Genomic DNA, 25965 nt, shown 5'->3' on the forward strand with positions numbered 1-25965 from the left:
TCATTAACAAAATACACTGTTTATTAAGAGGAGCATTATAACCGTATAAATGGCATCAATCAGATAAATGCGAGAGATGAAGCCTGCCGCAGCCAAATCCATATCAGCAGGACCTGTACAATCAGGATACACGGAAACAGAACAAACCGGACATGACCCAGGGGTCTAAGGCCCCTCGATGTGATGTGTACCAGCTGATTCTTATTACTGTCACATGTCAGCAGAGATCATTTTTAGATCCGTTAACAGGAGTTGTATTGGAGGACTCAAGATACAGTTCAGGGTGCAACAGGCAGAAGATGGGGTGGCTTAGCTCCCCTACAATCAGTAACGTCACCAGTCGCACCTTCTGGGGGGAGGTGGGGTCATATTAATACTGCACCGCTGGTGATGTTACCACACACTGCAGCAGATGACAGATCCAGATGCTGCTGACTTTTGCCCATATTAGAACATAAGTTTGTTTTTTTTTTTAAATGTTTCACAATAAATCTGACAACTTTCATGGATGGAGACAAGAAAAATGGTCTGCTTTTCTGTCATACAGCACCACCCTGGTCTAGAGGCTGTGACTGGTATTGCAGACTCAGTAAATGCTACAATACTAGTGTGGCGCTGGTTCAGGAAAACTAAAGCAGTTCCCACCTTTTACTTTATTACAGACAACCCCTTATTAGGGTTCATTCAGAAATTGACCCAAGATTGGACCGCAATGTACGGACTGGCTGGGGCGTCTGCCCAGATTGTGTTACACGGTCATGCTCAGAAGCCAGCGTGCATTGTGGTCCGATCTTGGGCAGATTTGCACAGGTGGATTAATGAGCCCTAGTGGTAGGTTTGGCTAATGCAGGACCCCCTTCTATTACAGCACAGACGTTCATTAGGTGCCACATTGTACTTTGCTGTAACTTCAGGAAGAAATAGTCCGTAGGATAAAGGGTCGTTTGTGTTTCCAGAACTGGAAATGGACCCTAAAAAAGACACCACTGCTACTTTGGTCATAAGAAAATCCCATAGGTGTGAAGTGGGCTTTATATTTAACTCTTTCCAATCTTCCTTTTCAAACACAAGTAACAGCGCCCCCTGCTGTCAGAAAACAAAGAACTCCAGGCAACATTTGTGTTATTCCTAGTTCAGGGATACAAGACTGATATTAGAATCTCTGTGTCACACGCCGCCCTCCAGGCATTTCAGGAGAATTCCTTGAAGGACTAACTGATTCAACAGGATGGCTGCTTTTGCAATGTAATTATAGCCCAAAAGATGGTTGTCTGCTTTGATGAAACTTTTGCATACAGACTCAGGTTCATGTGGGAAAAACAAACCACACTATACCTACTTTCTTTTTCAGGGTCCGGTGCTGCCCCCAGTCTCTGTTTGCCTGCAGCACTAATACCACTGCAACCTATTCATAAGGGCAGAGCTGCTGAACTTGGCTGCAATTCTCACCAAGTCTTGCCACCCCTGCAGCCTATACAAAATCGCAGGGGCAGAGCCGCAGCCAGGGGCAGAGCCGCAGCCAGGGGCAGAGCCGCAGCCAGGGGCAGAGCCGCAGCCAGGGGCAGAGCCGCAGCCAGGGGCAGAGCCGCAGCCAGGGGCAGAGCCGCAGCCAAGTAAAGCGCGCTTTGTTGGGTTTCTTTTGTTTTTAACAAACTGAGCAGACAGGCAAAAGTTTTCCAAAAGAGAACAACCCCTTTTAAGTCTTGTACATCATCACTTTATTTTACTTTTCATACTCTGATACAGAAGTGACGGTCAATTTAGTTGCCCTTAAAGAAACACGTCTGCTCAGTGCAGGGCCAGGGGAGGCAGCGCACTGTCTCTGCACCGAGACATTTTGCCCAGCATTCCTGTAAAAGATGGAGATTTTTTTTCCTGCCTGCACTTGGATGGGGAGGGTGCGAGCATCTATTATTGATTAGCCCATTAAAAAGCAGAGGTGATCAGAAGGCAGTAGAGCAGGTAACAGAATCAGCAGGGTAGATCCAACATGCAGCGGCCGCCTACACGTAGATATGATGGCTGTCATCAATCTTTACATTATCTCAATGTGAGAACTAAAATGAGTGAAGGGATCATGTAAAATGTCATCAGAGTTGTATCATTATTAAAGGGGTTCCAATAATCTTATCGAAAAAGCGCAGATATGCTGTTAATAGCTTGAGCAGAGAAATATTATTTTCTTTTCGCTTCCCCCCTTGGCTGCGCTGTAGAGCCCCGAGCTGTCCGTCAATACTCAGGCAGACGTGCATTTTGCTATACACTTTATACAGCAGGTGGCGCCATATTCAGTAAGCTCGATCATGTAAATTGCAAATATTGTTCATTTTAATCTCTCACAATTAAATATCATTCATTTTATACAACCCCTTTAGGAGAAAAAAAAAGCAGTTTAATAGGATTCTCATGATCACTCCAGCATTCCTTAATTCTGCACCGTCTAATTTCTCTATATGTATAAATGGAAGTTCCTTTTTCTGATAAACAGCCTCAATTCCCCTGGGTGGATAGAGATTTAATTGATCGCTGTCATTTCAGCAAATATGCATAAGTTATGATAAATGAATACGAGACACTTTGCAAAAATATACTTTATCAGAGATATCTGCTTCTTTCTCCACTTATCAGCCACTTCTCCCCATATGCTCATCATTTACTCCGACAGATAAAAATCCACTGTCCTCAAGGAAACGCTCAGCTCACTAAAGGGTCAGATTACAGCGGTTTACTGAAGTGTATAGAGAAGAGGCAGACACACAGACCTGTGCAGCTGCTTTCTATTAGGCGTTTTACTCCTGTGCTGGATTCACAGCTACACTGCTCAGTATTGTATAACGTGCTTCTAAACATGCTATATAGAGATCGGAGAGCAGAAATCCCTCACATCTGTGTGTATGGGAGACACAAAAGCAGCTTTCTCCACCCACTAGCTCAGAGACTGCTGAAAATTAGAGAAAGAGAAACCATAAAGAAGGAAACTGGTGAAAAATGCAGGATACAAGTCAGAAAATAGCCATAAAGGGTTATTCCTCATATACAAAAAAGCTTATTAAGAAGTTGCCTGAAATTAAATAAAACATTTCAGCCACTACTAGGCGTGGGCTTAGGAACTCACTGCATATTGATCAAATAATGAACCATGGAGAAAAAAAAATGCAGTAAGCTCCCTCTAGTGGTGGCCACGGGCAGATAGAAAGTAAACTTTTAAATCCGTGTCTGTGCAGGGGATTTGGAGCTCTGCATCAGAAAAATGAACCTCCCAATGCTAGGACTATACAAAGAAATTAGTCAGCGCCAAATTTTTGAGTCTGAAAGATGCATGGAGCTGTATGATGTCCTCATATCGTAGAGCTGTTTTATCCACCTATGTGCCCATCGCCACATCACAGGCAGGGGCAGGTAAAGCAGCTGTACAGGATGAGGATCACACCGGGGGAGTGACGGAGGGATCTGCCCCTCGTCCTCCTCAGATGATGACTTCCACTTTCTACCCTGCGCTGGTCACCCGGTCACCCTGCCAATTCTGCTACTTAATAAAACGTGACACTAGATTTGCCTCCTGGTGGGTTCAGGACTCTGTTGTGACACCTCGGCCGGGGACCAAGATGTGGTTCATGAGCTGCAAGAGCGGGGTCTGGCACGGACACTTTCTCTTCTTTGGGCACTGGTATTTTTGCTTCTGGTGCTGGTGCGGGCGGATCGGCTTTCACTGCAGGGGCTAGAAGACAAAAAAAAAATAAAAAATGAATGCGCCATTTGTCACCGGTGCTGACAACGTTAAAATTAGGATCTTTAAATCGTAAAACCCCGTGCGTCTCCATACACCATAGTCTACTAATTCTTACACTTTAGGGCAATCATGTCTGCAAGATCGCACAGCACAGGGACTGACTGCTCAAATACATAGTTCAGCACAGGAGCTGTAAACGTACAACGAGAGATGTTTCATTAACCATTTGTGTTGCTGCTCTTTCTTCCACTCGACATGGAGACATGCAGAATGCCAGGGGGGACCGTTCCCATACAGATTGTAACGAGACCACCAATACATCCACTCTGTATTAGGGACACCCGTCCTTCCCATGTGCGGCTGCAGTGTTATTCTACAGCAGTGTCTATATTCAGCTATTACACGAAGGGTCTAAAATAAAGCAGATCAGACAGGGAGCAGTCACGCTGTGGGTATAACTAATGACGCGGCCGACAATGACTCCCACAGTCACAGCGGACGTCTGACTAATGCCACACACAGACATACCATTATCTAGCAACTAGTGTTTGCAGAGATATATAATCCAGCATCACAGATAAATTCCACAATTACAGGACAATTGGATAGAAGCTCTACCATGCTGGGAGTTGTAGTCTCACCACAGCTAGCTTGCAGAGCATTGCATTAGACGTCATTAATGACACAATGATCTTCTACTCCCATCTTATATATTGATATAAATTCCATAGGATATGCCATCAATGTCCAACAGAAATGGTTCCAATACGGAAATTTAAAGGGATTTTCCAAAAATCATAAACACCATAAAAGCCAGTTCATCAAAAACGTCCAAATATTCCAGGTACACGGAGCTCCGCCCTGATCAAAATGTGCCGCAATATAAGGGAAAAGGTTCGTTCCAGCTCCTTGGATAAAATTCCATACTTGATTCAGTAGTTGTTAAAATTCCATAGAGGAACCACAAGAGAAGAAAAAGTGACACGTTTCGATTGTACTCCTACATACTCCACTGATTAGGATCACAGGGGTACGATCAAAACGCGGCACTCTTTCCACTCTTGTGGTTTCTCTTTTTTGAGTGTTATTAAATTTCTATAACTACCGAATAAAGTTTGGAATTTTATCCAAAGAGCTGGAAGAAACATTTTTCCTTTAGATTGTTTTCCCAAAATCCAAAGTTAGCCCTATCCATAGGATAACTTTCTGATCAATGAGGGTCCAACCTCTGGGATCCCAATCACTCCCATGAAGGGAACTCCAGAACTCAATCTTGGAGAACAGTCAGACGGCCATATAACTTGGATGGGGATCGAAAAGCAATGCTTGGACTGGCTGGCAGCTCTCCCAGCAGGAGCGTGACAGGATCTATTTCTATGCAGCTGTCACGCTCGGGTGAGGAGAGCAGCCGGCCAGTCCAAGCATTGCATTGCGATCCCCATCCGAGTTATACGGCCGTCTGACTCTTCCCTAAAATGGAGAATACTCTGCTTCAGCTCCATTCATGGGTTTGCTGGAAATAAAGCGCTGTACTCCGCTCTCTCCAGCGATCACATAGACAACGAATAAAGCAGAAGCACAGTATGCACCCATCCCCTCCACTAAAGACAGGGATCTGTAGAGCGCCTTTCCCATCAACACCAGGCACAACTTATGGACAAGGAGACGCACATGACTAGTCCCCAATGCAGGACTTAATAGACAGGAGGTGGGAGTTACCTGCCCGTTGCTGCGGGTCCTTACCGGGCTTGGGGGTCTTTACAACTTCCTCTTTTAATGAGATATTATCCTGCAGAATACAAGAGATTTACACAGTCACAATGTGATCTCATACACAGAATACACGTCGGATCTGGGCAGAGGATGCCCGTCCCATATGATGCACCACCTTGGCGGTCCAATAGAAGGTACCTTTGGTTTATTCGGATGCGCTTTGGGGCTCGTCGGCAGCTGCGCTTCACCAAATATTCCACTGTTTTTTCCTCCTGGGGGGTTCTGCCGTGCAGGCGACTGTACGGGGGCCGCATCCTGGAAGATACCACTGGTCTTTCCACCTGTGGGAAGAAGACAAACAGAGTTCAGTGAGAAGACCACAGATATATGAGATATTTATTGACCAATCCGATCAACTGTATGGGATCTACTGGTGATCTTATTTCTATAACCATCCGCTTGCCCTCAGATCCCACAACCAGATCCATCTTAGTAAGACATAGGTCGACCAAATGCTCACACGGCCAACTACCAGCTGAGTGCTACCTCCACATAGACGCGCCATGCCTGGCCGGGGGGCTGCACCTTTAATAAGTAGCTGGACGCTTAATTCCACCATGATTTGTCTCATACTTGTCTTTAGGATGCCCCCATACATGTTAGATTAATACTCATAGTTCATGACCTGCAGAAGGGTCCAGTGGGAGCAGTTGGACCTCACAATCCACAGGCTGTAAATCTATGGACTCCTCACAGCCCCCGAGATATTTGCACATCCGGTTGGTCTTAGATTTGTTTTCTTTACACCCAAACCCTCCTTCTCCCCTGACATAAGGCCAAAATGCAAAAGAAAGAAAAAAAAAAAAAAAAAAAAAACTCCCAGCTTTGCACCATGAGACATAATGATATAATGCACACTGCACCGGCAGGATGAATGCCCCTGTGCACCCCAACACTTTGCAATTGTAATGTTTTTCTAGTGAGTCAGTGGGTTCATCACACATCACAGGGGATTATCCACACTGCACACACATCTGGGCTGACAGCGGAGAAGACGTCTCTCCCAGTTGTCTAGGAGGAGCCTCAGAGTATCTCGGTAGCTGACACAAGACCCCGCTCTGGGCTGAGCCCCCAGTGCCAGCTCAGCACGATCCCCAGCTGTCTGCAGTCCGCCCATCCGCCCTCACCAGGAAACCTCTTACTGTGTGACCCCAAACCTCACCTCCTGCAGATCCTGGGCCCAGCTACCACATTATGCAGAGGCGTGCTCCTTTTCTTATGATGCAATCCTAAAACATTGAATGTCCGCCCTTGTACATCAGTGGTTTTAGCCAAATCAGTCCAAAATTCTTTACTGAGTAATTTCTTAACATAACTGAGGCTCAGTTTTTCTGACACAGAGCTCCGAATGCTCTGCATAGGAAGAGAATGAAATGATTAAATCATGGCTTCCTGAAGCCACCACTAGGAGGAGCTAACTACATACAGTATGTAATAAAGGGTCTCGGTCAGTAGGATGAACCCTCCTAAGCTGTCTCTATGGGCATGTAGGTCATAGGAAACTGCATAAAATGATACCTTGATATCTGCGATCCGATGTCTTATTCCAGAAAAATCCACTTTTTTCTTAATATGTAAATGAGCTGTTAAGATCTATGGGCCGGACATAGATCTCCCTGGGAATCTGCCTCCAGAGATTATTATAGATGAAAGGTGATGTTACCAGTGTGAGACATTAATGACTGACAGTCCGCTCTCCTGATCAACACGTCTCACACTGGTAATCCCCCTTTCATCTATAATAATCTCTGGAGGCAGATTCTCCGGGAGATCTATGTCCGGCCCATAGATCTTAACAGCTCATTTACATGTTAAGAAAAACGTGGATTTTTCTGGAATAAGACATCAGATCGCAGATATCAAGGTATCATTTTATTCATCTTCCTATGACCTATGTGCCCATGTAGACGGCTTAGGAGGGAAGATCCTACTGACAGATTCTCATTAATTGTAGTTACTGTGCTCCCCCTTGTGCAGACTGAAGTTATCCAAAACTTTATCAGTCATATTGGAGTTTCCATACCAGTTTTATGGCCTGTCCCAGGAGAAGTGGTGAAGGAGATATAGGATTGCTGCTTAGCTTCCCTCCTCCACACAAAACACTTACTGTGTGTACAAGGAGAATCGCGTTTCCACAGTTTCGGTATAATGGGTAACAGAAATCCCTTCTCAAGTTTCCTTACAGACCAGACTAGTCCTGTCCTGTCCTCTGTAGACAAGACTTTCAGTCACTTTTCTTTATGCTGCCTGCATTCATCTACAGAGGAAGGAGGCAAATATTCATTGTACCAAGCCACCTGGTGATTGGAGGTGTGAAACCCAAGACGACCCCTGTAGTTTTCTAGCAGATGAAGACCGTAGTTTTCAAGCCAAGTATGGAGGAGTGCGGGTGTGTAGAAAGATGAATAACCTAGTAAAGTGATCCTGTACTGATCCTGAGTTACATCTTGTATTATACTCCAGAGCGACACTCACTATTCTGCTGGTGCAGTCACTGCGTACATACATTACATTACTGATCCTGAGTTACATCCTGTATTATACCCCAGAGCTGCACTCACTATTCTGCTGGTGGAGTCACTGCGTACATACATTACATTACTGATCCTGAGTTACATCCTGTATTATATTCCAGAGCTGCACTCACTATTCTGCTGGAGGAGTCACTGTGTACATGCATTACATTATTGATCCTGAGTTACATCCTGTATTATACTCCAGAGCCGCACTCACTATTCTGCTGGTGCAGTCAATGTGTACATACATTACATTACTGATCCTGAGTTACATCCTGTATTATACTCCAGAGCTGCACTCACTATTCTGCTGGTGCAGTCAATGTGTACATACATTACATTACTGATCCTGAGTTACATCCTGTATTATACTCCAGAGCCGCACTCACTATTCTGCTGGTGCAGTCAATGTGTACATACATTACATTACTGATCCTGAGTTACATCCTGTATTATACTCCAGAGCTGCACTCACTATTCTGCTGGTGCAGTCACTGTGTACATACATTACTTATCCTGTACTGATCCTGAGTTACATCCTGTATTATACCCCAGAGCTGCACTCACTATTCTGCTGGTGCAGTCACTGTGTACATACATTACTTATCCTGTACTGATCCTGAGTTACATCCTGTATTATATTCCAGAGCTGCACTCACTATTCTGCTGGAGGAGTCACTGTGTACATGCATTACATTATTGATCCTGAGTTACATCCTGTATTATATTCCAGAGTTGCACTCACTATTCTTGCTGGTTGCTGTTGAAACTCAGCTTCTAAAATGCAATGTCCTGTTATAAACCGGGCACGTCGCATAGAGCTGACCCTGGTGCTCCGGTGAGTTGCATTCTGGTAACACTGAGCCAAAAAGGAAAACTGGCAGATCTCATCTTTGCAGAATTGTGAATGCAGCTCTGGAGACTAACTCATGACCGGTAATGTCCTGCAGTTATAAAGTTACTCCTCTGAGATATTTTATACATAACATGGAAGTTTTTAGTGGTCATTAAACGCTTTAGGAAGTCCCATGTAAATAGCAGCCTGTCTTTTCATACAAACACTGACCTGGGGGGTTGGATCTCTTTGGTACATTTCCTGGCTCAGTGGGGGCTTCAAAGATGTTAGAGGACATCTTGCCTTGTCGCTTTGGTGCAGAAACTTCCTCTGAATTCCCAAATATGCAGCTTGATCCTCCACCCGGCGGCTTCAAAACCCTACAGAAAGAATAGGAAATGGATGAGGAACTCGGCAGCGCTCAGTAAGCAGAGATCTTATACACCAGAGATAAAAGGGGCAAAGTAACATTTTCCTGCATAAGTGAACTTCTCTAAAAATCAACAATGGTCATCATACACTGTATATACGCAACTTATCCATTTTAGGCCGATCACTGAATTTGTGCTATTTAATCTCTTTGCTTTTATTTTTTTCTTAGTACGTGCTGCCGCTGGTAGCCAGATCCTGATGTATTTGCCTAATTCATCATGCACAGGGATCGCCCCGACCCCTTCATTTTCAGGATGATTGGAGTCCAGACCCCAGTGATCCTTAAGTGACAGCATATCCCTTTAAGAGCTATATTCCCAGCGCAGGGACTGTAGTAAATGCGGCCCATAGGGCGAGTGCTGCAGGCTGTAGATAAGTTTGGCTCACGTGGTGACTGCGGAGTGATGTGCTGCTGGCAATCATGTCCCCGTGTAAGAGGACCTGCAGATATTAAAAGCAGAGATGCTGATCTCTGCCAACACACATCAGCTGATATACTGCGGGGGAAGGGAACGCTATCCGCAAGACACTGGGCAAACACCAAACGTACCACGTCCACTACACCCAGCCTCCACCTACTGTGCAATAATGAAAATAGTCACAAATTAAAGGAGAACCCCCCAGATATTATTTGCATTTTAAAAACACAGTAAACAAATATCAACCGCAACCTGATTGTGATCATCTCCAGCACATGTAAGGGCCATCTAATCTACTGTATATGATGGTGTCCTGATTCTCCTATAACAAGTATAAAGAAGGATTGGGCTGATGGATTTTTAACATGCCCAATTCTTAATTCCCATAGGAAAGAAGCCGCAGTCAGAGGTGACGGACATAGACCCCAATTCATGAAATCTGGCAACTTGTACACCAGTTCTGATGAAAGCAAATGCGCCAAATATTAGGAAGCTTGTGCCCATCAAAGAATCTGGCGCTTCTTTCAGAAAGAAAATTTCCATCGAATCACTTTTGCGGCATAAATTATGATCACTTGCCCCCAGTTTTCAAATCATAAAATGTGAAAACTTTTTTGGTCAACTGCAAAGTTAGCAAAAATGTTGCCACTTTTTAAACAGTTTTCTTGCAAATATCTGGTGGTGAATCTGTGCCGTCCTCTGCTGTGTGTATGGGAAGTCGGGAGGAATCGCAGTCATTGCACACAGGTAGATATATTGTGTTGTATATTTACATTTTGTTCACTTTGTTTTGCAATTTTTGTAAACGAAATTGGTGTAAAAGTTGTGAGAGTGGTGGCCAGCGAGTAACATGGACCTGAGGAATCCTGTGCATTTCAGCTATTTACACAGGAAACGCTCCTAACTTCTCCCAGCTGCTGCCGTGGAGGTGAAGGGGCCCTCGTCAGGGCCCGATTACATACAATGAGAAATGGTAAAGGCAACAAATGCAAGTTCAGATAGAACCTAATCTAAAGCAAAGAGCAGACTTAGCAAATGGAAAAACCACAACTCCCAGCATTCCCTGATAGTATATTACTGCATGTGTGGCCAAAAGCTATCAGGGAATGCTGGGAGTTGTAGTTTTACACCAGGTAGACAAAGATTGAAGACCACTGGCCACCTCATGTATGGCTCAAAGACTTATAGGGCATGATGGGGGTTGTAGTTTTGCACCAGATGGAGAGCCACAGATTAAAGATCGCTGGTCGATAGCTTTTGCAGTAATATACTATCGACCAGCGATCTTTAATCTGTGGCTCTCCATCTGGTGCAAAACTACAACCCCCATCATGCCCTATAAGTCTTTGAGCCATACAGTGCTGGCCAAAAGTATTGGCACCCCTGCAATTTTGTCAGATAATACTCAGTTTCTTCCTGAAAATGATTGCAATCACAAATTCTTCGGTATTATCTCATTTAATTTGCTTGCAAGGAAAAAACACAAAAGAGAATGAAGCAAAAATCAAATCATTGATCATTTCACACAAAACTCCAAAAAAGGGCCAGACAAAAGTATTGGCACCCTCTGCCTAATACTTGGTTGCACAACCTTTAGCCAAAATAACTGCGAACAACCGCTTCCGGTAACCATCAATTAGTTTCTTACAATGCTCTGCTGGAATTGTAGACCATTCTTCTTTGGCAAACTGCTCCAGGTCCCTGATATTTGAAGGGTGCCTTCTCCAAACTGCCATTTTGAGATCTCTCCACAGGTGTTCTATGGGATACAGGTCTGGACTCATTGCTGGCCACCTTAGAAGTCTCCAGTGCTTTCTCTCAAACCATTTTATAGTGCTTTTGGAAGTGTGTTTTGGGTCATTGTCCTGCTGGAAGACCCATGACCTCTGAGGGAGACCCAGCTTTCTCACACTGGGCCCTACATTATGCTGCAAAATTTGTTGGTAGTCTTCAGACTTCATAATGCCATGCACACGGTCAAGCAGTCCAGTGCCAGAGGCATCAAAGCAACCCGAAAACATCATAGAACCTCCACCATGTTTGACTCTAGGGACCGTGTTCTTTTCTTTGAAGGCCTCTTTTTTTTCCTGTACACTCTATGTTGATGCTTTTTCCCAAAAAGCTCTACTTTTGTCTCATCTGACCAGAAAACATTCTTTCAAAACGTTTAAGGCTTTCTCAGGTAAGTTTTGGCAAACTCCAGCCTGGCTTTTTTATGTCTCGGGGTAAGAAGTGGGGTCTTCCTGGGTATCCTACCATACAGTCCCTTTTCATTCAGACGTCGACGGATAGTACGGGTTGACACTGTTGTACCCTCGGACTGCAGGGTAGCTTGAACTTGTTTGGATGTTAGTCGAGGTTCTTTATCCACCATCCGCACAATCTTGCGTTGGAATCTCTCGTCAATTTTTCTTTTCCGTCCACATCTAGGGAGGTTAGCCACAGTGCCATGGGCTTTAAACTTCTTGATGGCACTGCACACGGAAGACACAGGAACATTCAGGTCTTTGGAGATGGACTTGTAGCCTTGAGATTGCTCATGCTTCCTCACAATTTGGTTTCTCAAGTCCTCAGACAGTTCTTTGGTCTTCTTTCTTTTCTCCATGCTCAATGTGGTACACACAAGGACACAGGACAGAGGTTGAGTCAACTTTAATCCATGTTAACTGGCTGCAAGTGTGATTTAGTTATTGCCAACACCTGTTAGGTGCCACAGGTAAGTTACAGGTGCTGTTAATTACACGAATTAGAGAAGCATCACATGATTTTTCAAACAGTGCCAATACTTTTGTCCACCCCCTTTTTTAGGTTTGGTGTGGAATTATATCCAATTTGGCTTTAGGACAATTCTTTTTGTGTTTTTTCATTGAAGACAAATTAAATGATGAGTATAATACCAAAGAATTTGTGATTGCAATCATTTTCAGGAAGAAACTGAGCATTATCTGACAGAATTGCAGGGGTGCCAATACTTTTGGCCAGCACTGTACATGAGGTGGCCAGTGGTCTTCAATCTTTGTCTACCTGGTGTAAAACTAAAACTCCCAGCATCGAGCAGACATTCAGTGATGTACTATAGTCTAGTGCCGTCAACTTGTAACTTTCCACCTGTTGCAAAACTACAACCCCCAGCATTCTAGGACAGCTATAGGTTAGTAATCACTGATGTTCACAAGAACTTTTCTTCTATGTGCAACACATTTTTCTGCACTAAAAAACAGTGTTGCAAGGAAAAACATTGCGTAAAATACGTGTTTTTTATTACGCAATTTTTATGCATGTACAGGCCCTTAGTCTTTTTATGCAGCAGAGGTCATGGACTGTTGCAAAATAGTCCACAGTCCTGGATAGTAACACGCTCAATGTTTGACTCGCAGCCAATATGCTGTCACGTGGCGTGTGCAGCGTTACATATTACGTTATCATCATTAACCAGGCTGACCTTGAGCCCCTGACTCTCTGTAGCTCAGCAGTACCAGCTTATAACATGTATGGCCCGGTATAATAAAAACATATGTGACAATCCCGCAAAATCATGGACAACCCCTTTAAGGAATTTTTTGGGGGGTTGTAGTAAATCCCTTTAAGGAATCGTGACTGTTGGAAAACAGGTAAGTCCCCTTTTTGCCAGTAGGGTTAGGCAAAGAACTTGCTGACATGGTCCAGTATTTACCCACGACGCCACTAGTGTTCAATTAGTGGATCACTAATTGTTTCAGAACTACAACTCCCAGCATGCCCTTACAGAACCCAGCACAATCCATGGATGCAATTTGCGCTTGGAATCCGAAATCAATAGAAAAGCTACTTTACATGATGGCAGCCCGTCCTGCGTGCAAGCTTAATTTACAATAAAACACAGACCCCCATTGACCCTCATTAGTCCTAAAAAGAAAATGTGACCAAACAATCCGACCCGAGATAATCAATATGGCGGCACCGTTCAGCACTGGTCAGACTCTGCTGATTGACCTCATCTGGCTTCTACTTTCCATTTTGACTAATGAAGGATGAATTCCCCAAGTGAGACAAATGGGAGAATGCCCTTGAGAAATCAGTCATTAAAGGCTTCGGACTCGTGGCCCCTGATGTGAGTGGTTTTAATAAAAGAGAAACCCTTGACCTAGGAGACGTCTGACACAGCAGGGAGCGATGCTGTAGACTTCGCATTATCCCAAAATGAAAAAAAAAACTATCAGGATGCTAAAACGCGCTGTGAAAAAAGTAGCAAGTCAACGTAAAGATGGCCATTAATGCTGACAAAAGACGAGCCTGTTTAACAGAAGACACATGATTCTCCTCGCTCGCCCCTCCTGTCTATTACAGCAAACAGGAAAAACCTAAAAGAGGCCATTGTCACATCCATTATGTCAAGTACTTAGACGGTAGAAGGAGTCCTTTTGTTGACTTGACGAACTAGGAAACTAAACTGATGACTCCATGCAGCGTGCTGCTGAAAAAGTGTCATAAAGAACCTTAAATAGGGCATCTCCAATTCTAGTTATAGGGATAGGTGATAAAAGCGTGACCGTGAAAACGGAGGTCCCAGAGTCCCCTTTGTGAGCATGTGCGACAGTAAACAGTGGTTGCACATGCTTCTTCTCCAGAGATCGGTGGTCAGACCACGTGGTACGTTGGGTGTTTGTCCAGTCCGATCACTCCGACTGCACCGCATCTTCTGATTTGGATGTAAGACTTATCAGAGGGTCTATAGTAAGTTGATTGACATTTATCACCTATTCTATGGAAATGCAATATATATTTTTTTATAAGAGACGCCACTTAAAACCTTAACCAATCTAAATGTCAAAACTACACTGGTGGAGTCCATGGACCAAGACCACCTGCAAATTCCAACAGAAGTTTCAAGGGAAATGTCTGGGTGTTGTATGACTCTGAAAGTGGGCCGATCACTCCGACTGCACCTCATCTTCCGATTTGGCTGTAGGAGTTATCACAGGGTCTATACTAAGTCGATTTTTACCTTTTAGATTACGGCAGTGAACAGTCCCCAAGTGGACCACCATTATAGTCTCGCGGTGTTTGTTTCTATAGCATGGTCACCTATGCCGCCAAGGCAAACTCACAAGAGATTATTGATCGGTCAGGTTACTAGTTTAGGAGGACGGTGCGTTGGAGTTCAGCGCCAAGGCCAATGCACAGATTCTAAAGTAAAGCAACGTCTGCTCCGATTTACCAAATATATCTAAAGTCCAGAGGAGAAAACAAAAGAGCAAACATCAGATGTTGCAAAACAGATGTGATCTCAGCAAGGAATGAACCACATATAAAAAAAACAAACTGTCAGGGCTGATTTGGTTACAGAAGAGGACTGACTTCTATGGGAACCAAAGTGAGAAGATACTCAATCCCATACAAGCCTCATGTTGCAGGAGAAACTTCTAAAGGGGGGGGTTATAGGAGAAACCTCTAAGGTGGTGGGGGGGGGGTTATAGGAGAAACCTCTAAGGGGGGGGGGGGGTTATAGGAGAAACCTCTAAGGGGGGGGGGGGTTATAGGAGAAACCTCTAAGGGGGGGGGGGGGTTATAGGAGAAACCTCTAAGGGGGGGGGGGGGTTATAGGAGAAACCTCTAAGGGGGGGGGGGGTTATAGGAGAAACCTCTAAGGGGGGGGGGGGTTATAGGAGAAACCTCTAAGGGGGTGGGGGGTTATAGGAGAAACCTCTAAGGGGGGGGGGGGTTATAGGAGAAACCTCTAAGGGGGGGGGGGGGTTATAGGAGAAACCTCTAAGGGGGGGGGGGGTTATAGGAGAAACCTCTAAGGGGGGGGGGTTATAGGAGAAACCTCTAAGGGGGGGGGTTATAGGAGAAACCTCTAAGGGGGGGGGTTATAGGAGAAACCTCTAAGGGGGGGGTTATAGGAGAAACCTCTAAGGGGGGGGGTTATAGGAGAAACCTCTAAGGGGGGGGGTTATAGGAGAAACCTCTAAGGGGGGGGGTTATAGGAGAAACCTCTAAGGGGGGGGGTTATAGGAGAAACCTCTAAGGGGGGGGGTTATAGGAGAAACCTCTAAGGGGGGGGTTATAGGAGAAACCTCTAAGGGGGGGGTTATAGGAGAAACCTCTAAGGGGGGGGGTTATAGGAGAAACCTCTAAGGGGGGGGTTATAGGAGAAACCTCTAAGGGGGGGGGTCATAGGAGAAACCTCTAAGGGGGGGGTCATAGGAGAAACCTCTAAGGGGGGGTCATAGGAGAAACCTCTAAGGGGGGGGTCATAGGAGAAACCTCTAAGGGGGGTCATAGGAGAAACCTCTAAGGGGGGTCATAGGAGAAACCTCTAAGGGGGGGTCATAGGAGAAACCTCTAAGGGGGGGTCATAGGAGAAACCTCTAAGGGGGGGTCATAGGAGAAACCTCTAAGGGGGGGTCATAGGAGAAACCTCTAAGGGGGGGTCATAGGAGAAACCTCTAAGGGGGGGTCATAGGAGAAACCTCTAAGGGGGGGTCATAGGAGAAACCTCTAAGGGGGGGTCATAGGAGAAACCTCTAAGGGGGGGTCATAGGAGAAACCTCTAAGGGGGGGTCATAGGAGAAACCTCTAAGGGGGGGTCATAGGAGAAACCTCTAAGGGGGGGTCATAGGAGAAACCTCTAAGGGGGGGTCATAGGAGAAACCTCTAAGGGGGGGTCATAGGAGAAACCTCTAAGGGGGGTCATAGGAGAAACCTCTAAGGGGGGTCATAGGAGAAACCTCTAAGGGGGGTCATAGGAGAAACCTCTAAGGGGGGTCATAGGAGAAACCTCTAAGGGGGGTCATAGGAGAAACCTCTAAGGGGGGTCATAGGAGAAACCTCTAAGGGGGGTCATAGGAGAAACCTCTAAGGGGGGTCATAGGAGAAACCTCTAAGGGGGGTCATAGGAGAAACCTCTAAGGGGGGTCATAGGAGAAACCTCTAAGGGGGGTCATAGGAGAAACCTCTAAGGGGGGTCATAGGAGAAACCTCTAAGGGGGGTCATAGGAGAAACCTCTAAGGGGGGTCATAGGAGAAACCTCTAAGGGGGGTCATAGGAGAAACCTCTAAGGGGGGGGGGGTTATAGGAGAAACCTCTAAAGGGGGGGGTTATAGGAGAAACCTCTAAAGGGGGGGGTTATAGGAGAAACCTCTAAAGGGGGGGGTTATAGGAGAAACCTCTAAAGGGGGGGGGTTATAGGAGAAACCTCTAAAGGGGGGGGGTTATAGGAGAAACCTCTAAAGGGGGGGGGGGGTTATAGGAGAAACCTCTAAAGGGGGGGGGGTTATAGGAGAAACCTCTAAGGGGGGGGGGTTATAGGAGAAACCTCTAAGGGGGGGGGGTTATAGGAGAAACCTCTAAGGGGGGGGGTTATAGGAGAAACCTCTAAGGGGGGGGTCATAGGAGAAACCTCTAAGGGGGGGGTCATAGGAGAAACCTCTAAGGGGGGTCATAGGAGAAACCTCTAAGGGGGGTCATAGGAGAAACCTCTAAGGGGGGTCATAGGAGAAACCTCTAAGGGGGGTCATAGGAGAAACCTCTAAGGGGGGTCATAGGAGAAACCTCTAAGGGGGGTCATAGGAGAAACCTCTAAGGGGGGTCATAGGAGAAACCTCTAAGGGGGGTCATAGGAGAAACCTCTAAGGGGGGGTCATAGGAGAAACCTCTAAGGGGGGGGTCATAGGAGAAACCTCTAAGGGGGGGGTCATAGGAGAAACCTCTAAGGGGGGGGTCATAGGAGAAACCTCTAAGGGGGGGGTCATAGGAGAAACCTCTAAGGGGGGGGTCATAGGAGAAACCTCTAAGGGGGGGGTCATAGGAGAAACCTCTAAGGGGGGGGTTATAGGAGAAACCTCTAAGGGGGGGGGTTATAGGAGAAACCTCTAAGGGGGGGGGTTATAGGAGAAACCTCTAAGGGGGGGGTTATAGGAGAAACCTCTAAGGGGGGGGGTTATAGGAGAAACCTCTAAGGGGGGGGTTATAGGAGAAACCTCTAAGGGGGGGGTTATAGGAGAAACCTCTAAGGGGGGGGTTATAGGAGAAACCTCTAAGGGGGGGGTTATAGGGTACCAAAAGTCCATTCCACCAGTTATCGCGTAGGTTTTTCAGAAGGATATGTGCACACGGCGTCTTTTTCAGGCCGATTCAGCCCGGAATCCACAAGTCGAAGTGTCCCGAGAAATGAACCAAATGCACAGCAATGTAAAAAAGACAACCCCAGTGAAGACAATGAACATGATCTTCAGGAACCCAAGTGTGAGTAGATTCATGACAGCGGCTTTTGACTTTTTCCAATTAACAGTTGTCACAACCCAACGCTGAAGATTATGACTGCGAGTAGCCGTATTTTACTTTCATATTAGAAGTCGTGTAGAGGAGGGGGGGGGGGGGGGGGGACGACCAAGAAGGAACACGTTTTATTAAAGATCCCCTAACTGTAGGAAATCCCCCCTCAAAAATTTTTGTGGGGTAAATGGTGCAAAATGAAATTCTTACAGTTACCATCCGCAGCCAGTTACATGTTTTACCTGTACGTGCACGTTCCTCCTAATCTTCAGTCATGAAAGATCTTTTGTTGATTTTGGCGTCAAAAATTGGCCACAGATTCCATACTTTTCACTGCAACGAACATGATTAACGTCCAAAATGATCAATAGTTCCCTGTTCAGCAGCGTCGAGAGAGTTAAATATAGAAGTGCGTAGAGCAGAGCCGTCACATGGTGCGTAACCACAAAATGCAAAATCGAGGAGGAACTTGTGCTAGAAGCAAAACAAAAAACTACGTGTGGACTGAGGCCTAATACACGCTGTAATATGACTGTGTGCATGAGAGCTGAGACACTCAGATCGCCGCCATCTTCTGGACTTATCTGTTCTCATCAGTATCTGGCTGCATAAAAAAAAGAAAATCAGCTGGATCAGATTTTGGTAAGTTTTTCCCTAATCAGGACCTGTCCACAGTCGTCCATGACTTCTGACTCCCTTTCATAACACAGCATGATGGATTTAAGCAGTAGATGTATATGATACCTGCCGGATCCAAGATAAGACATCAGCGCCACTCACCTCCTGGAAAACCTTTTAAAAGGTAACGGTCATTTCTAAAATTGATCGACAGGTCAAAGGTTTTGACTGCAATGGGGCCCAGATGCCGAGACCCACATCAATCACTAAAGCAAAAAGGTGGAACAACGCAGCCAAGCCCCTACAACAAGCTCCAACTTCTACAAGGCCAGTTTCGCACGTCCTACATTCACGGTATGAGAGCGAACCGCTAAGTTCCGAATGACACTGGGTCTACTGACCAGGACATGACAACCTCGTAGACATATAGGAGGCTGTTGAGGTTGGGTCAAGAACTCGTGGGTGGTCCAGACATCACAGTCCGTACTCAAACTGTGATCGACAGACATGCGAAACTGGCCCAAGCCTGTCTTGAGCTAATGAAGAGAGCCGAAAACAGCCTAAGGGGCGCAGCATTCTTCGTTTTAGTGATCCGTAAAAGAATCTTAAAGAACCTAAGACACTTTTCACATCTGTGCAATGGATTTCAGTATCAGCAATGCTGGATCCATCAAGAGAAGACCCTCAAATGGAGTCTGATGAACCCGACTGGCTTACAGTGAGGAAAATTGGGTTTTAGGCACTTTGACGGCAAGAATTCTCTTGCATATTGCACTATTTTTGGTGCCAAAATTGACAATGGTGGTTCCAAGTGAGACCCTGAACTGCAATAAACTCAGAAATATGGTCACAATGTCAGAATAAGGATATTTGTTAGCATTAGACCCTGGTTGAGAAAAGAAGCAATTCTTATCTTGCTCTGCAAATCGCCCTACCCAGATATCTCCAGCTGAGGACAATGTTGGCAGTGGCATCTCCTGAAGCGTGAAACGCGTTAACAAGGCGGCAGGTGAAGCCTCTTCCCCGGCCATTGTTCTGTCAGACGCTTTGTCTTTTAAAGCAGACACGTATGATTTACAAGCAGTTGACAGCGTTACTGCAATTAACCATAACAACCCCAGAAACCGCAGCGAGGCAAATGACCGACATTGAACAGCTTTGATCTGTGTCTTCCAGGACACAAACATGAAGTCTGCATGTCACAACCAGCCAGGGGCTCGGAAAGTAAATCATTGAATAACAGAACATTCTTCCACGCAGAAGCCTCTTTCTCTATACTCTTCTGGACCTCAATGTCAGTAGGGCTCCTGTAAGCCGGAAGTACTTTTTAGGACGATGCTAACTCATCGCTTGGCGAGCGCGAAGACATTGGATGATAAATAAGACGCCTAGGACGTGATTTACTTCCACGCCTATGTTTACCAATGTGAGCGCCTGCCCTTCTTCAATCTTCTTGCACTTGTTTATGGATAGGCGTCACAGTAAATTCTGTCATCCTTCATACAATATTGCACAAAATGGATATACATGCAACATTCCTAGGCTCACCACAAGCATTCAATTTTTTTTTTTCAAAGGAACCTAAAAAACGTGGAAAACCAAAGCCCTTTTGTTTTCTCTTAGATGTTTTTCTTGGGGCGAAAAAAAGGGCCCGACTAGACACACACTAAAGAAAAACAAAAAAAACAAGACACAACAATCTAGAAGTCTGAGGTCGTCCAGCCCTTATTTCTGCAGTGAAGACACACAGGTATCTGCTGGCTCGCATGCGCCGGCAGCAGGTATCGTGCACCTGTCCTATGTTAATGACTAAGGGCTCGTTCACACATCTGTACAAACCGCTCCAATCTTTGACCAGAATGGAGTCGCCACTAGACTCCCAACCGTCAGAGGAGGCATCAGGTAGAGTTTAGGGAGGAGAGCTGGGGCACATGGCTACCACAATGGATCAAAGCTCACTTTCTCTGCCATTTTATGGATATATGTGGCCATAAAAGGTTTGCATTTTATGGCACGCAACAGCAGCAAATCCAGCTCCAATAATCTGAACATGTCTGGGTAGACTGCATAACACAATAAGCCGCACCTTCATGTTGTGGTTATGACCAACCCCGTAACCATTACTGTACAATCCAGAACAGCATTACCTAAATATGCAAAAAAAGAATGCAGTCTGACTAATCGATGGCAGTCCCACCCTATGTCATCCATAATGGGGTTGTCCCAAATAGTTTTATTATGGCTCATCCAATGGAAGATGTCTACGTAGCCATTATAGAGCCAATAGACTGGGATGGTTCAGATCCCACCAATGAGTAATATCTGACCACTTATTGACTCTGCACCTGTATGCGCATATGACTCGCCCCCTGGGCCATGTTGTGCTGCGTTGCGCATGCGGGGGATACCCGGAGCCGGATCCGATGGGGGTAGTAGTCTTCTTGTGGCGGTGACCCGGTCTGTGCCCAGGGTGTCAAACTAAGGGGCGGTGCTTGGCATAAGATGTTGTTAGTGTCCGACTACGCCACCCGTTGAATGCGGTTATGAAACCGCCGCTGCAGGGCAGACCGCTGAGGCCGGTGGTATGGTTGTGCAGCGTGGATGGTATAACCCCCAACGGGAGGGGTATAGCCTCAGGGCAGCTGGTGAAGCAGGAAATGATGATAGTGGTAGTGGTGGTGTGACAAGGAATCGCAGAGACTTGTAGTGCAGGTTTAAAGCTTTACTCACAGTTGGTGTTCAGATCACTTCGGCCAAGAGTGACCACCCAAGCCGTGCTGCTTCCACCAAGTGCGGGACTCGGCCAACTCCCAGGCAGTTCCAGAGCGTGGTCCTGAGCTCCCCTCTCCTCCTTCCTACTGGCCGTCCCCACCAGGGATCCACCTTTGTCCGGCTCCCTCGGGCCTTCTGGTGGTGAAACCTTTCCCGGCTTCCCTGACCCTATACGTGGTTTGCCTTCCTGGTGAATGTGGCGAGGGGTCGCGCCAAAACTTGACCACGACCTCCGGTTCCTGGCTAAGGATAATTGGCCTCCACCAGTTTGGGATCCGGTACCCTGTACTGCCAACCCTTCACCCGTTAACTCGTGGGATCTCAGGGTTCCCTCTCTTCCTGCGTCTCTGGGCCTTTCTTGGTGTTCCTGTTTCTCCTTCTTCTTCTTTCTCTCTCTCAGGCCTCCTCTCCAGGCCTGGCTCTGGAGCTGGGCCCAGACTGAGCCACCGCTCCCTGTCAGCCCTCTCTGGCTGAGCTCCTCTCTAGACTGACCACTGATCCAAGATGGTGCCCCCCTTATATACTCCCTTCTGACACCCGAGCCCAGGTGACTAGCACCCAATGGGCTCCTACCTATGCCCAGAGTCCCTCCCCTGTCTGCTCCTACACCACTGGGATGTTCCTCCCCCCTCCCCACTCCAGCCAGGGACAGAAGCTGTCGTACCTGCACATCTATCTGGTGGGAGCACCGTTGGTCTGTCCCCCGGAAATGGGGTGAGTGTAGTGCATGCAGCTAACTGAGCCCAGTTCCACACTCCATCCTTACCCGGGAGTGGAATACCACACCTCTGGTTCGAGGTGCAATACCCCTGTAGCAGCCGAGTCCTCGGGGTGCTACACATACGTAGCGGGTATGGATCTAAATATATGAAACACACGCATGTCCTTGTACGTAGGGAGGGTGTGCGATTTCATGCTCCGTTTCTAGTAGGACACAGTATGGCAGTATTATATATGTGCTCTATTGTATCTGGGTGGATATTATATATAGCAAAGGGTAACCGTCCCCTCCATCCCAGGCATTATAGATAGAAATCTTTAAAGGGACTCGCTCATAACAACTTGAGATACATTACCCCTTTAATGAGAGGCAATCCTAACACAAAGCCCACTTAGCTTACATTTTACAAGCCGTTCTCTGTAAATATCAGTGTGAAGTAATGGGCTCAGGATCGCCCCTCTCTCCGAGTCATCATTCACCCTGATCCTTTACATGAAAGGAGGCCACATTCCTACATGTGAGGGTTTATCCCTGGTGAAGAGCATGAAGGGTATATGGACGGGGTGACGTCTAAACACGGACGCCAGGCTCTGCGTCTACTTCTCTTCTACACACACAGCTGACAAGATGATGGATGATAAAGCATGGATGTAGGTGCACAAAGTAAAACAATCGGATTACCGAAGAATGATTAGGTGTAGGAGACATCCATACCAATGCATTTTATGCAGACCCCCTGACCAAAACCAATAGCCCCATATATGCTCATGAAGCTATTCGTTTAGATCGGGACAAGCATAGCTGCCCGAACACGGACCATAAACTAAGGTCATGAGGATGCACTCTAAGGATTTCCCTGGGTGTGACAGCTGTGTGAACGCTGCCTTTATCCTACACTCGATAACCCAGAACTTCTGCTAATCCAATCTTCCTGTCCTGACGCCAGCACCTGGCTTTGTTTCCTCCTAATCCAGCTCCATTTTCACCTCTATAATCAGCAAAGAAGCACAAACCATTTGGGTTTCTATAGTCGCTTTGCACGTCAGCTCTGGCACCTGCCCACCACCTGAGTTTTCAGGTAGCAAGTGCACGCTGCTAGCATGTGCTTCCAGGAATCCAACCCGGCTCAATTCTGCTATAACCAGGTGCCTGATTATCTACTCACTTCAGCAGCTCCTGAGCGCTCTCCTACAAGAATGTAACCAATTACCAACTCAGCTCTGCTTTTTCTAACTGTTGCACGCACATTCAGGTGCCTAGCTACCACCAACTCGTCTATGCTATTCCAAGGTGCCGTCTGCACACTTGACACTGCAGCATCTAGCACTTCCACTGATTCGAGTGCTGTCCTCCACCTGTTCCACGTACCGCCCGGTTAGTCCACCTCTGATGCATCAAAGCATCCGAGGGTCCGTGCTACTCACCCTGACCTACAGCTTAGGAAAGTGAGGCCATTACATAAATCAACATTTAAAAGTGAGATTTAAGACACCCAAATACATCACATGAACATCAGCCGAGCCAAAAAATGGGTATGGGGGTGTCCTGACTACGTTAGAAAAAGAAATGTTGGATTTCAACAGTCCTTTGTTCTAAGAGAAGATAAGCTGCTGCCAGAGGTGTCTAGCTCTGGTTATCTCCCAACCAAGTCAGTGAATTTGCATTGGGGAAGGAGGGAACAGCTGTTCGGCTGACCGCCATCTAAAAGGTGTCCATACACCTAAAATAGCTGTCAGCTCAATGATCATTTGTAATGGCCTCCCCCATTCACATGCACGCTCAGTTCAGAAATGCATGCACCTCTACTCAATAAGAGGGGAATAAGCTGCTGGTCGTCGTCCTGTAGCCTGGCAGGTGCACCGCACCATGCAGATCGTTAATGCTGAGTAGTTCTCTACGGCTGCCATCCATCACATAGTAGACAGGTGACTGACAGCGAGGAGTCCCCTATACACTGCAGCAACGTGTTCAGACGAGAGGGCTAAGAATGTGTTCCCGGAAGTTCATGGGAATGCTAGAGGCAGCGCACGACAACCTGCGGCTCCACAACAGATGTAGAACTACAACTCCCACATGTGCCGCCATTACGTGGCATTTCATAAAAACCAAGACAACCCCTTTAACTTGCTCTGGTAATTTATTGGATAGGGAAAGCATCTCTCTACTGTCGATATGCCATAAGTGTCTGAGATAGAAATCCCTTTAAGTGAAAGCAACGTAGGCAGCTCCCCAAAGTAACGTTACTCCTGCATGTAAGGGACATTAGGAAAATTGCTTGCAATGCAATTCCCTATTACATGACAGGACAGTCTACCCACTGACCAGGCCAACATTCAGTTAATTAGTAGTCAACAGGACAATTGCTCGGAACGCAATTCTCTAACAGTACATACATTACATGAGGAAAAAGGGGGGTTTAAATCAAAGCAGGTCAGCAGCGAATCCTTTACTCTGTTGCAAAATATGACGAGATATTAAGTTAAAAAGTGCTAATTTTTTATGCATTTTTTTTTTTTTTTTTTGCAAAAATTAAAAAAAATTTTAAAAAAAATGCATCAGACTAGAAATCTAGCAATGACAATGGCATCCGGCTGCTTCCCTGATCGCTACACACCTTGTGCAGAACAAAAGCCTGGGCTGGGCACATGGGGGACAATAGTCTGCACATGGCTGGCGAGACACACACATGCTGCTATTAACCCTTCATGAGCTTTCGATACGATGAGGATGACAGGAGTTGTAGTTCTCTGCATCCGTCCAACATTATGGATTCCAAATTTGCATAAAAACAATAAACGATCTCCCAATTATAAGGCTGATGACCTGCCATGGTAATTAGCAATGATCACAAGGTGCGAGATGAATTTACCGGATTGGAAAAATTTAATTACTATTATTTTATTTTTTTTTATTAATTCCAATCGTCACGGAGACATCTGCAAAATTTATAAAAAAAAATGGTAATAGCGACCACAGACGTGGATAATTTCCATCAGGGCAGGAAAAATTGGCCAAAAATTAACAGACCAAAAATTATCATATTTCAATATTTGGATACATTGTGTTTGATTTGTTAAATATTCCAAAACGCTGCAACATTGTGTCTATGGCAACCCCAACTCCAGGTCCACCCTTCCTGTCTGCAGATACCGCAGTTATAAGGCTGCACCATGACCCAGCCCGCCGCTGCCCTACAGATACCCCCGGCGCCATGTCTCACCTAGAGCTGGGCTTGCCATCGGTCTCCAGGCTGGTGAACGTGTGAGTAGAAGTCATGTCTGCGCAGGAACGTCCGCACACTGAGACAGCCAGACACCGACTGAGCCGGGGAAACCCAAGGCAGAGCGGGCTGCTCGCTGATTCGCTATCCTAACTGTCAATCAAGTCCATGACCCAATCCGCGCACAGCTCCCTAGGGGGGGTTACCGCCTTTCATTTTGTCTCTGTTTACTGGTCGGCTCCTGAATGTCAATCATCAAGTGTGAGAATTTCTATTGGACAGGAGGTCATTTGAGGCGGGATTTTGAATATTTTAATATAGCTCCGCCCATGCAGCGTAGATGACGTTCCCGTGAATGACCATGAGGGAATGTGGTGGCGGCCGCCGCTGTGGATGGAAGTGACACAGGAAGTGGCGGGGAGTCGTGTTGTGGAAGATAAGAATGGAAAAATATTACTGTGGTGATGCTGAGGACGCAGAGAATTCTTCAATTTTGCGCTTTCATTTTTTTCCACCTTTTTCTTTTAAGGGTCATAACTTTTTTTATTTTCCGTCTCCATGGTGATATGAGCGCTTGTGATTTTGGGGGATGAGTTGTACTTTACAATATAATGTACTGAAAATGTGGAAACAATCCAAAAGTGCTGAAATGATGGAAAAAACAAACAATAA

At 46.0% G+C, this 25965-nt stretch overlaps 1 protein-coding gene across 2 annotated transcripts; it reads right to left on the reverse strand.

Annotated features, from left to right (window-relative positions):
• JPT2 (Jupiter microtubule associated homolog 2) lies at window positions 1–25450 on the reverse strand. Of its 2 annotated transcripts, none has more exons than XM_073648193.1 (5): window positions 25294–25450; window positions 9086–9234; window positions 5642–5784; window positions 5474–5519; window positions 1–3718 (listed from the first exon to the last, which is right to left on the reverse strand). In XM_073648193.1, the coding sequence occupies exons 1-5, from the start codon at window positions 25347–25349 to the stop codon at window positions 3531–3533; spliced, it is 582 nt and encodes a 193-aa protein (XP_073504294.1). In that variant the 5' UTR covers window positions 25350–25450; the 3' UTR covers window positions 1–3530. The 2 variants fall into 2 exon arrangements, with proteins under 2 accessions (XP_073504294.1, XP_073504293.1); XM_073648192.1 differs by having other exon boundaries at window positions 5450–5519.
• Between the last annotated feature and the right edge of the window lie 515 nt (window positions 25451–25965).

This window comes from Phyllobates terribilis, unplaced genomic scaffold (genome assembly GCF_046119375.1).
Source record: "Phyllobates terribilis strain yellow unplaced genomic scaffold, ASM4611937v1 Scaffold_9__5_contigs__length_417890890, whole genome shotgun sequence".
Lineage (NCBI taxonomy): Eukaryota > Metazoa > Chordata > Amphibia > Anura > Dendrobatidae > Phyllobates > Phyllobates terribilis.